At 41.4% G+C, this 12,414-nt stretch overlaps 1 protein-coding gene across 3 annotated transcripts in view; it reads left to right on the top strand.

The window, feature by feature from the left end:
* Positions 1-1,284: 1,284 nt before the first annotated feature.
* galt (galactose-1-phosphate uridylyltransferase) overlaps positions 1,285-12,414 on the top strand; it is a 60,072-nt gene continuing 48,942 nt past the window's right edge. For 2 of the 3 annotated variants that reach the window (XM_078220482.1, XM_078220500.1), the window contains exons 1-4: positions 1,285-1,600; positions 5,555-5,724; positions 7,872-7,947; positions 9,583-9,631. In XM_078220482.1, the coding sequence (XP_078076608.1) occupies positions 1,558-1,600; positions 5,555-5,724; positions 7,872-7,947; positions 9,583-9,631 (338 nt within the window). In that variant the 5' untranslated portion in view covers positions 1,285-1,557. Of the gene's footprint in view, positions 1,601-2,690; positions 2,816-5,554; positions 5,725-7,871; positions 7,948-9,582; positions 9,632-12,414 lie in introns of those variants that run through there. The other variant, XM_078220491.1, reaches the window with a different exon arrangement.

Here is a 12,414-nt window from a genome sequence, read left to right as displayed (position 1 = left end):
CTTTTTGTTTCAATTCCTCTATTGCTTTACTGATTCCTACCTTTTCAATCTTAGCAGGCACTCTTTTATATCCTCCTTTCTTAGTAAAAAAAATCAATTGATCTTAGATTTAGAACTATTTATTGAACTGTCTTTGTGGGAGAGAGTACCATATGTCTACCACTCCTTGCATGAAAAGTCTTTCCTAGTTTCTCTTCTAAATGCCCAATGGCCAGATGTTAAGGTTGTTTCCCCTTGTCCCAGAATTCCCAACCAGCTAAAAATTTCGTTGGAATTTGGATGGCATTCTGGTGAATCTACTTTGCATTCCTCCTGGACTAATATATTCTCCCTAAGGATGGATGACAAGAACTGTACAAAGTATTCCAGATGGTGAGCACTGCTGCCTCACAGCGCCAACGACCTGAGTTTGATTCCAGCCTTGGGCAACTGTCTATGTGGAGTTTGCACATTCTCCCCATGTCTGCGTGGGTTTCCTCCAGGTGCTCCAGTTTCCACTCACAGTCCAAAGATGTGCGGGTTAGGTTGAATGGCCATGTTAAATTATCCCTTAGTGTCCAAAGATGTGTAAGGTAGGGGTATTAGCGAGGTAAATATATGGGGTTACGGGGATGGGGTGGGCCTGGATAAGATGCTCTGCCAGAGAGTTGGTACAGACTCAATGGACCGAATGGTCTCTTTCTGCACTGTAGGGATTCAATGATTCTATGATTCAGATGTTGTTTAACCAGGGATATATCACATCAGTATGGTATTGGAGAATTTCACAGTAGCTTCATTGTTGTGTTAATGTAAGCCTTACTTGTGACTAATAAATAAACTTTACTTTTAGTTTACTTTTTAGGAAAACTCCCTCTCTATATTCTCACCCTCTAATTCTAAATCATAGAAACCCCACAGTGCAGAAAGAGGCCATTTGGCCCATCGGGTTTGCACCGACCACAATCCCACCCAGGCCCTACCCCCATATCCCTACATATTTACCCGCTAATCCCTCTAACCTACACATCTCAGGACACTAAGGGGCAATTTTAGCATGGCCAATCAACCTAACCCACACATCTTTGGACTGTGGGAGGAAACCGGAGCACCCGGAGGAAACCCACGCAGACACGAGGAGAATGTGCAAACTCCACACAGACAGTGACCCAAGCCGGAAATCGAACCCAGGTTAATCGAACCCAGAACTAAAGGCTAACAAATTATTAGCTTTATTGTTATGTTTAAATTCTCGTCTTTTAGATTTTAGTGATTTGCATACGTGGGGAGGAGTAGGAAAAGGGAGGGGTGAGATCAGGAACAGCCATGTTATAGGGTTTAGTTATGGTTGGCCTGATCAGTGTGGGGGTGGTAAAAAAACATCCAGGAAAGTGGGTTTAAAAGTGATTTTGTCAAAGGTTGGAGACAAGTGCATTTTGCTTCGTTTTATATACAATCGCTGCCATTGTTTGCAATCAAACACATTCCTTAAATGTCACACGACACAGAGCTCTGCGGTAACTGATCTCCAGAGAATCTGCAGGGGAGGGGTCGGTGATTGACAGTCTCGGATTCGCAATGGACCCTCAGGTCACCAGCAAGCAGATCTTCGAGCCCAGTGGTAACAACATTAAAACAGATACTTGTTTTACTGGAAAAGCTGAATGGTTAATTCTGCAGAGAAGTTATTTTTTTGCTGTGATCCATTTATTTGTGCGAAATCCAGTTTAATCTACTTACTTGGAACTTTAGTTTGCTGAGCTGCATGTTAATTTTCTGTAGCAAAGGGCATCACTTCTTTTGCTCTTAGACACGCTTAGGTTTTCAAACATTTTTGTGCGCCAGGTTTTCTGGAAGCTGACACAGGCACCTGGGTCCTGATGGGGAGAGTATCTCCTTAATCAATCAGGCTGAAGGAGTGTTAAATAAAAAAGCACCAGGATTGAGAAAGTGGCGTTAGTTTTAGAGTGGGTGAATTCAGTGTTGAATCAGGAACAGAAAGAGAAGCAAAGAGAGGGGGGAGTAAAATTAGATTAAGGGAGAGAAAAAAGAGACAAAGGAAAAGTTTTTAAAAATTGGGTCTGATTTTAAAACTTGAATGAATGAGACCTCATATTTCTAACAGTTAATTTTCAGCACCAGAAACTTTTAAAGTAAAGTTTATTTATTAGTCACAAGTAAGGCTTACATTAACACTGCAATGAAGTTATGTGAAATTCCCTGAGTCGTCACAGTCTGGCACCTGTTCGGGTCAATGCACCTAACCAACACATCTTTCAGAACGTGGGAGGAAACCGGAGCACCCGGAGGAAACCCACGCAGACACAGGGAGAACATGCAAACTCCACACAGTCAGTGACCCAAGCTGGGAATCGAACCCAGGTCTCTGGCGCTGTGAAGCAGCACTGCTACTGCTACTGTGTCTTTGGTTGTAATTAGCATTTATTGCATCATTAAAATAGTATCTAGATGGTATCAGACAGGATTTAACTTCCTCTGGTGAGTTTGTCTTCTGTGAAGTTACAAGAAATATCTATTCCATCTTAATTTCTGATTGTAATACTTAAAACTTTTGTATTTTAAGCATAATTAAGTTTGCTAAGGTTGATGTACATGGGTTACTGTTGCTCATTTGCAGAACTATTGATTTAATGTAGTTATCTATTATGGATACTGTTAATAGCCACCTAACCTTGGTTTCTAATTTATAGTAATAGTCTTCAGAATTGAACATCACTACGCATATGTAAAATACAGTTAGATGCATGAAGCTATTCAGTTAACCAACTTGGTCATCCCCTTGCCTGGAATAGATATATGCACATACAACCCTAGTGTAAGTATTTAATCGAACTCTGAATTAGTTTTGTTAGTTAGTCCTTTAGACTGGTTGATTTTCATTTGCTTGGAGCACTTGTAAAGAAGTTAGCAATGAACAAAGAAAATTACAGCACAGGAACAGGCCCTTCAGCCCTCCAAGGCTGCACCGACCATGCTGCCCGACTTAACTAAAACCCCTACCCTTCCGGGGACCATATCCCTCTATTCCCATCCTATTCACATATTTGTCAAGACGCCCCTTAAAAGTCACTACCGTAAATGCACGAACACTTTCAACCCTACCTCCCATCACACCCCCCCCGTAGCTTAGTTTAAAGGGAGTCAGCAGGGGAAAAAAAAGCCCCAAATACCGAAGTTTGTAACCTGGAGTATCAAGGAAAAAGTCACCGATATTTAAATTGATCACCCCCTTCCCCTATTTCAATTAATTAGTATGCTCCGTGCTGAAATAAACCTTTTATAAGTGCCTGATTGTGTAAGGCAATCACAAATGTGTCTCAGGAATGTCAAGAATCTGTCCATGTCCATCCCCATGTTCTGCCATCTGTCCTCTCTCAGCATACCCCACTTAATTTACATCAGTCTGTTAATATCTTTGAGATGTGACACCCTTGTTGTGCTACTTTTTAAATTTCTTCATCATGAAAGTTCGATATGACTAGGAGGAGGGAGTAATGCTTGTTTTAAGGTAACTTTGTAGAGTTTCCAACCCATCTCCTACCACTTGAATTTATGGCTGTTTTCTACTGGTTTTTCAGCTTTATTTGCTACACAGGAAGTCCTGGTCAGAATTTTGTTCTCCTGGGTCATAGTCTTTGTCACTTCTCCTAAATTTTATAGTCATCTTCAACTTTGCCACCATAATTCTCAGTCCTATTTGATTCTGCACACATCCTAATATTCAATTGAAATACCATCAGTGTTACAAGTTCTGAAAAACTACAACCCACGCTGCCCCCACCCCCTGCACACAATACCTTTGTCTGAACATAGACACCAGTTCACCCTGAATCCACCAAGGTGTCACTGACTTTGAATTTGGGCCTGAATTTTTGCTTTCGGGTCTGCAGCGCAGAGTTCGGACATTTCCCAGCCCCACAAACCTAACCAAGGAGAAAGTAGCCGGAAAGTTGGGATTTTCATTCTGGGTTGTAGGTTTCTCAGGGAGTCAGGCTGGGCAACCCCAGAGCAAGTGCGAAGGTTTCCAAGTGCAGAGGTGTGCTGGGTGGAAAGCATACCGCGTGCACTGGCACTTTGTGGAAGACTTAAAAGAAACATAAAACAGTCCTCACACTCCCCATATCACATCTATGCCCTGCCACCCTTTGCCCTTGCACTTACCATATGAACTTAACCAGTACCCACCATGGGCAGATCTCAGGACCCATGCTGAGATTAAACAAAATAAAGTCCAAGTGACTTTTGAAGACTAAAAGAAAACACGCTCTTTCATTTACATTCCTTCACCTGCATTATTACTGATAAGCATTTCATTCAAATGCATAATCCTCTGTTTAAACGAGCATTGGAATTCCATAACCACTTGGAGCTGTCAAACAGTGAAATGGCAGGCATCCTACCGTGGAGATGGATAATTGTGCAATCAGTGATGCAGCACTAATCCAGTAATGGTAAGCCTAAGGCCTATGTCAATGGACAGAGTGAAATAGCAAGTAGTCTTTTTTTTTAAACAGTCAAAACAGTTTTTTCAAAGAATTAAAAGGCAGGAGCTTTCCATGTCTTGGCAGTATTTATTAGTGTCATAAGTAGGCTTACATCAACACTGCAATGAAGTTATTGTGAAAATCCTCTAGTCGCCACACTCCGGTGCCTGTTCAGGTACAGCGAAGGTGAATTTAGCATGACCAATGCACCTAACCAGCACATCTTTCAGACTGTTTGACAGTTCATCTTGACAGTTTTTAATAGCTCACTTTGACAGTTAATCTTGGCATGTTTAACACTTGTTTTGGACAGCTCCAATGAGCTTCACAGTTCCAATGAATTTATGCACTTTTTGCTTGCATTCATGTCTATGTTTAGTGATTGCAAAGGACACCTGACCTCCACCAAAAAGTATCTGATTGCCCCCAAATATGTACTGAGACCATATCCAAAGGTACCTTTCCTATCAGGTCTAATGTGTGCATGTCAGATTTCAGACACATGTAACACAAAATCACACGTGAGTGGGGTCAGCTGCTGATTTCTATGGGTGACTGTCTATGTAAATGTGGAAATCCTGACCCAAGTCTATTCCTGCTCCTGTGAAAATGGTAGGTATTGTGCTTGGGGGCAGGACTTTAGGATTCGGCCTCTTCCATCATGGTGAACGTCCAGACCTTGGACTTCCTCTAATTGTTTCCTCTTGCTTCTCCATTTATTACCAGCACGGTGGCACAGTGGTTAGCACTGCCACTTCACAGTGCCAAGGACCGAAGTTCAATTCCTAACTTGGGACACTGTCTGTGCAAGTTTGTAAGTTTTCTCCATGTTTGCGTGGGTTTCCTCTGGGTGCTCCAGTTTCCTCCCACAGTCGAAAAGACATGCGGGTTAGATGCATTGGCCATGCTAAATTCTCCCTCAGTGTACCAAAACAGGTGCCGGAGTGTAGCGACTAGGGGATTTTCACAATAGCTTCATTGCACTGGTCATGCAGCAATGAGTAGTTGGTAAGGAAAAATAAAGAAATAAGATAGTTCTCACCATGTTTTCAATTTGTTTCTAAAACTAGAACACCAGCACATCCGCTACAATCCTCTTCGTGATGAGTGGGTCCTGGTCTCTGCTCACCGGATGAAACGTCCCTGGAAGGGACAAGTTGAGAAACAAACAGAGGTGAACATTGCACGTCATGATCCAGCTAACCCGCTCTGTCCAGGAGCGACGAGGGCAAATGGGGAGGTAACGTATACATAGCATGCATACAGTATTGAAATTAGTGTTAGTAGTTAACGAACCTTGTTCAGTTGAACCCTGATACACGACACGTTTTTCATGTTTGCCACATTGAAGCATCAATAGAAGAGCAAGATTAGTTCTTAGATTAGGTCCTTGGTCACTCTACAGTCCTGGCTTCTTGAAATTAATTGCATAGGGTTGTTATTTCAATAGATAATCTGGAAGCTATTACAATTGTTTCCTCTGCTGCGCTTGAGTCGACTGTTAGGTCAGGTGTTAAAACCTGCAATTGTATTGATGGCAGACTGGTCAATTACCAAGTGGTGAATAGGTGAGCAATCAACTCCAGAAAATGTCTGTGCCTTTGGGCAGATGGGTCCCTGCAGGAAGGCAATTGAGCTCTTCATGGTGGAAATGCCATTAAAAGGTGGTTGAGCTAATCCCTCAATTAGCCAATCGTATCCACAACCTGCAAGCCATGTTGTAGCTACAGTGTATAAAAAGTCAATAAAAGAGCAAACATGGACAGCCGAAAAGACAGGATAACAGATGCTCTGTGATAGCTGATCTATGGTGCTGTAGTCCAGTGGGCTATACTGTAACGCTGCTCTACATCAACTATTCAGCATTTTGAATTATGAAGTCAGCAGTCGTGCTGATTGGTATTTCTCTTCTCTGCCTCAAGTATAGCTCTAGTTCTCAAAACCTTCTGGAAATACTGCTTCACAGAAACCTTTGTACAAATACATTGAGTTTAATTTGTCCAGGTAAATGGATTTTGAATGAGTTAAAATTGGGCCCCATTGAGATACAAGTTGGATGCAGGGTATACTACCATTGGTCTTTACTGAAACAATTTGTATTTTGTTTTACTGATATCACAGGAATAGGAGAATTACAAACAATTTTTAAAATTGGCAGATCGAGGATTGGTAATATTACATTTCCCGACAACATTCAAACTAATCTAAACACACTAAATGGGTATATATTAAAGGCCAAGGGAATTTAAATATGTACAACAGCCGATAGGTAACTTCACTTCTTCAAGGTGTCCATAGTGTAGTTAAGGTCGAAAGTTAAGACATGGTTATCAAAACTCTTATCCAATGTGAGATTTTATTAGTCAGGTTAGACAGATACAAGGATTCATCTCAAGATTCTTTAATAGAACAAAATGCTTTGCTTGAAACCTTGCTTGAAGTTGCTTGAAATAGTTCATTTGTAAGATCACATCTTCAAATTTAGCCGTGTTGCCTTCAAAAAAATCTTGATGCCTTGAAAAGGATTCAGAAAATTTGAGAGGCTGATTTGTGAATCTCAATTGTCAAGTTAGGGGGATCAATGCCCTTTAAAATTAAAATTGTTTCATGAGAAAACCCTTTTCTATTCTTTCCTAATTGGGGAGAGGCGGGAAGAATGAGATTTTATTTTTCATTGCTAGCAGTAAGAGTCAATTGCCACTCTGGGATTGGAATTGTGTGCAGGACAGACTGACTAGGGGATTACAGATTCCCTTATCAAAAGGATACCTTGTATATACCTGTGTTTTTACAACAAACTGGCTTTGCACTCTTTAATTACTGAATTTGGCAATTCTGGTATATGATAAAATGTATGCCTGGGTAGTTGTCACTTGACTAATAATGGGTGAAATTAATGCCGGTCTCGGTGGCGAGTTTGGTAGTGAGGGGCATTTAATCAGTTTGGAACCCTGCCTGATTAAGTACATGACAGGAAGGCTCTTGTGGATAGACTTTCACCTCCATCACTAATTGAGGCCCTTCAATGAGGAAATTAGTGCCCAGGCGGTGCCGAGCATTGAAGAGCTGGATTGGATGGTAGCTCTTGGTGGGTGGGGCTTACACAGTTGTAAATTTGTGTGATTAGCTTTGCAAGATTTTTTTTCAAAGATTCAAACATATTTAGAAATAAAAATCATTGTAATTCCTGTAACTGATACCATTCTTGAGCCCATAGACTAACATTCAATGTTGCATGGTGACACGGCTCTTTTAAATCATATTGTCTGTTGGAAGGGTTGCATTTGATCTCCCAAAGGAAACATTTACTGTAAAGTTGACTGTTCAAATGATGCTTGTTGCAGATATGGCAGAAAATAATTTATATTTTCATTTCACATTGTAAAGGTGAACCCAGAGTATGAAAGTACTTACGTGTTTGATAATGATTTTCCAAGTCTACAACCAGATGCTCCAGACCCAGGTACTTTAAACCCCATGTTATTCTCACCTATTATAATATTTTCTAAAATCTTTCAACAGTTTCAATTGTCTTGTATGGATTGGGAATTTTATTGTTAATCATCTGCAAGTGTTTTCTCACATTACAATATATCCTTAGTGTTGTTAGGTAGATCACAGTTTCTCCACAATAAACATGAGTCCTGATTTCTCAGTCCCAGTCTGAAGAATAGTTCTCACCTCCATCCTCGTGCGAGCTGAGGAATACAATGCTAGCCACATGCGCAGCGACAGAATTCAAACTTTGCTCCTCATCCACCATCTAACGTCAGTCACTCTCTGTCCGAGCCCAGTCCCAAGTGTTAGGCTTGTTACCTCACTTCTCCGATTTACCAGTAATGGTGGATAGTACAGCTCAATATTCAGTTTCAAAGTGGCAGGAAGACCAGTCAGCATTGGGTCAGGGTATTGCTCTGTCCTTACTGTAGTATCCATTGGATCTTAGATCTAAAGCCCCCCCAAGATCCTCATATCAAAATCTCCCCTGTAGGCTGAGATTCTGATGGCTTGCCATCCTTCATAAACAAGGGGCAGCATGGTGACACAGTGGTCAGCACTGTTGCCTCACAGCGCCAGGGACCCGGATTCGATTCCCAACTTAGGTCACTGTCTCCGCGGAGTCTGCTTGTTCCTCTCTGTTTGCGTGGGTTTCCTCCAGGTGCTCCGGTTTCCTCCCACAGTCCAAAATACATGCTGGTTAGGTGCATTGGCCAAGCTAAATTCTCCCTCAGTGTACCCTAACAGGCACCGACTGGGGGATTTTCACAGTAACTTCATTGCGGTGTTAATGTAAGCCTATTGCAACGCTATAAATAAACTTAAAATTTAAACAACAATCAATGAAATAATTGCTTCAGAGCTCTAATTCTGGTTTCAGGTCTTCATAGGAGGTAAGAGGAAAAGGGAAGCAGTCAATGGTAGAGAAAGAAAGGAAGAACTTGCATTTTTATCATGTCATTAATGACCTTGGGATGTCCTAAAGTGCTTTATAACCAATTAACTACCTTTGCCACTATAATATAGCTGCCAAATAGTGGATAGCAAGGTTTCCCGAAGCAAACAGAAGTGACCAGATAATCTTTTTTTTATTCATTCATGACATGTGGATGTTGCTGGCTAGGCCACCATTTATTGCCCATTCCTGAGGGCATTTAAGAGTCAACCACATTGTTGTGGATGTGGAGTCACATGTGAGCCAGCCCAGTTAAAGACGGCAGATTTCCTTCCCTGAAGGACATTAGTGAACCAGATGGGTTTTTACGACAATCAACAATGGTTTCATGGTCACAATTAGACATTTAATTCCAGATTTTTATTGAATTAAAATTTCACACCTGCCATGGTGGGATTCAAACCCTGGTCTGTAGAACATTACCCTGGATCTCTGTATTACTAGTCCAGTGTCAATATCACTATACCACTGGGTTTTAAGGGTTTTGTAAATACTTGTTTTGAACTAAAGGGCAAAAATTATATCATGTACAAGGACTACTCTTGTCACAGTTGTATTATAAAATCAATTTAAATACTCAGTAAAAGTGATTTCCTTGGATTCCACTTCTTTTAAGTAATACCCTATTTTCTTTTGAACCCCTAGGTCTCGGTGAGCACCCGTTGTTCCAGACAAAAGCTGCTAGAGGAGCTTGGTAAATACCTGTTCTGTGAGAACCTATAAAGTGAAGATGCTGTGAATATATATGGTATCAATGGAAAATCTGTATCTTTTATAGTGGCTTTGTTTTTTTAAGCAAAGTGATTGTATTTTGATGTAGTGGAGGAAGAGGAAACAAACATGACAAAGAATTCTCCGAACGATTCCCTCTGTATATCATGGAACTCGTTTTTCAAGTTTGCTGATGACACCTCCGTTGTGGGTCAGATCTCAAACAATGATGAGACAGAGTACAGCAAAGAGATGGAGAATCTGGTGAACTGGTGCGATGACAGTAATCTCTAACTCAATATCAAGGAAACGAAGGAGATAGTCATTGACTTCAGAAAGCATAGTGGAGGACATGTCCCTATCTACATCAATGGGGACGAAGTAGAAATGGTTGAGAGCTTCAAGTTTTTAGATGCCCAAATCACTAACAACCTATCCTAGTCCCTCCATGCAAACGCTATAGTTAAGAAAGCCCACCAATGCTTCTACTTTCTCAGGAGACTAAGGAAATTTGGCATGTCCGCTACAACTCTCACCAACTTCTACAGATACACCATAGAAAGTATTCTTTCCGGTTGTATCACAGCTTGGTATGGCTCCTGCTCTGTCCAAGACTGCAAGAAACTACAAAGGGTCGTGAACTAAGTCCCAGTCCATCACTCAAACCAGTCTTCCATCCATTGACATTGTCTGCACTTCCTATTGCCTCGAAAAAGCAGCCAGCATAATCAAGGACCCATGCACCCCGGACATACTCTCTTCCACCTTCTTCTGTCAGGAAAAAGATACAAAAGTCTGAGGACACATACCAACCAGCATGGACAGGTTGAGCCGAAGGGCCTGTTTCCATGCTGTAAACCTCTGTTATGGCCCTAACTGGCTCAAGAACATTAGACTTTTTGAATGGACCTACCTCGCATTAAGTTGATCTTTCTCTACACCTTAGCAATGATCGTAACACTACATTCTGCACTCTCTCCTTTCCTTCCCTATGTATGGCATGTTTTGTCTGTTTAGCGTGCAAGGTACAATACTTTTCACTTTAATACATGTGACAATAATTACTCAGGTCAGTCCAGTTGTCGTATACCAATTATTAAAGACTATTTAATAAATTTATAAAAAAGACAAATACACATGTAAAATTACAATAAGAAAATTAAGCATATGAATCACTAAATACACGTGTAGAAATTACCCCTTTGTTCAAAAATATATCTTTACATCAAATCTAGCTTCTCGTTGGCACCCAATGTAAGGCTGAGGATCAAGTCTCGGAAACATCTTTTCCTGGTCTAGCAAAGATATTTAAACTGCCTTTACAAAGGTTCCTCTGCTGCCTTAGCTCTAGGACTTGTATGCGGGCCTTCTGGCTGTGAGTTGTGGACGGGCTGTTGGATTTAAACTGCCTGCCTGCTTCTGAGGATATTGACAATTATACCATTTTCCTCTTTGATTTGTCATTCTGTGCATTTGGTTGTCTGTATCTCAAATTCCTGGCCTCTAGAAATTAGCATGTGCATACCTCCACTGATCTCTCAGACTTCCAGATAAGCTGTTTCCTACTAATAGGGCAATTTGCAACTGCTTCATGATTAGATTCCTGCAAATTTTGTTACTGGAAATGCCTTTTGGAATGCTGGTTTGCTGTTGCTAGGCAGATTTTTAACTGTTGCTGGGCAGATCGCATCCTATCAGGCCTGGTTAAATTCTTATTACTGCTGTTGCCCAGCAGATCCATGACATAGAGTTACTCTTTCCCATTTTTATTTCCAAGAGGTCATGCACTAGAAGTTGCTGGGAAGGGAGATGGAAATGGTACGGTACTGTTTACATGGCATCTGGGACCTTTGTGAACAGGTGTGCCTCAGGGATCAGTGTTGGGACCACAATTGTTTACGATTTACATAGATGATTTGGAGTTGGGGACCAAATGTAGTGTGTCAAAATTCGCAGATGACACTAAGATGGGTGGCAGAGCAAAGTGCGCAGAGGACACAAAGTCTGCAAAGGGATATAGATAGTCTTAAGTGAGTGGGCGAGGGTCTGGCAGGTGGAGTACAATGTTGGTAAATGTGAGGTCATCCATTTTGGTAGGAATAACAGCAAAATGGACTATTATTTAAATGGTAAAAAATTGCAGCATGCTGCTGTGCAGAGGGACCTGGGTGTCCTTGTGCAGGAATCTCAAGGAGTTGGTTTGCAGGTGCAGCAGGTAATTAAGAAGGCAAATGGAACTTTGTCCTTCATTGCTAGAGGGATGGAGTTTAAAAACAGCGAGGTTATGTTGCAGCTGCATAAGGTGCTGGTGAAGCCACACCTGGAGTACTGTGTACAGTTTTGGTCTCCTTGAGAAAGGATATACTGGCACTGGAGGGGTGCAGAGGAGATTCACTAGGTTGATTCCGGAGTTGACAGTGTTGGCTTATGAGGACAGACTGAGTAGCCTGGGACAATACTCATTGGAATTCGGAAGAATGAGGGGCGAGCTTATAGAAACATATAAGATTATGAAGGGAATAGATAAAAAAGAAGCAGGGAAGTTGTTTCCACTGGCGGGTGAAACTAGAACTAGGGGGCATAACCTCAAAATAAGGGGAAGCAGATTTAGGACTGAGTTGAGGAGGAACTTCTTCACACAAAGGGCTGTGAATCTGTGGAATTCCATGCCCAGTGAAGCAGTTGAGGCTACCTCATTGAATGTTTTTAAGGCAAGGATAGATAAATTTTTGAACAATAAAGACATTAAGGGTTATGGTGAGCGAG

Source organism: Mustelus asterias, chromosome 1 (genome assembly GCF_964213995.1).
Source record: "Mustelus asterias chromosome 1, sMusAst1.hap1.1, whole genome shotgun sequence".
NCBI lineage: Eukaryota > Metazoa > Chordata > Chondrichthyes > Carcharhiniformes > Triakidae > Mustelus > Mustelus asterias.
The sequence above is the reverse complement of the archived record's forward strand: the minus strand, read 5'-3'. Positions and strand labels throughout refer to the sequence as shown.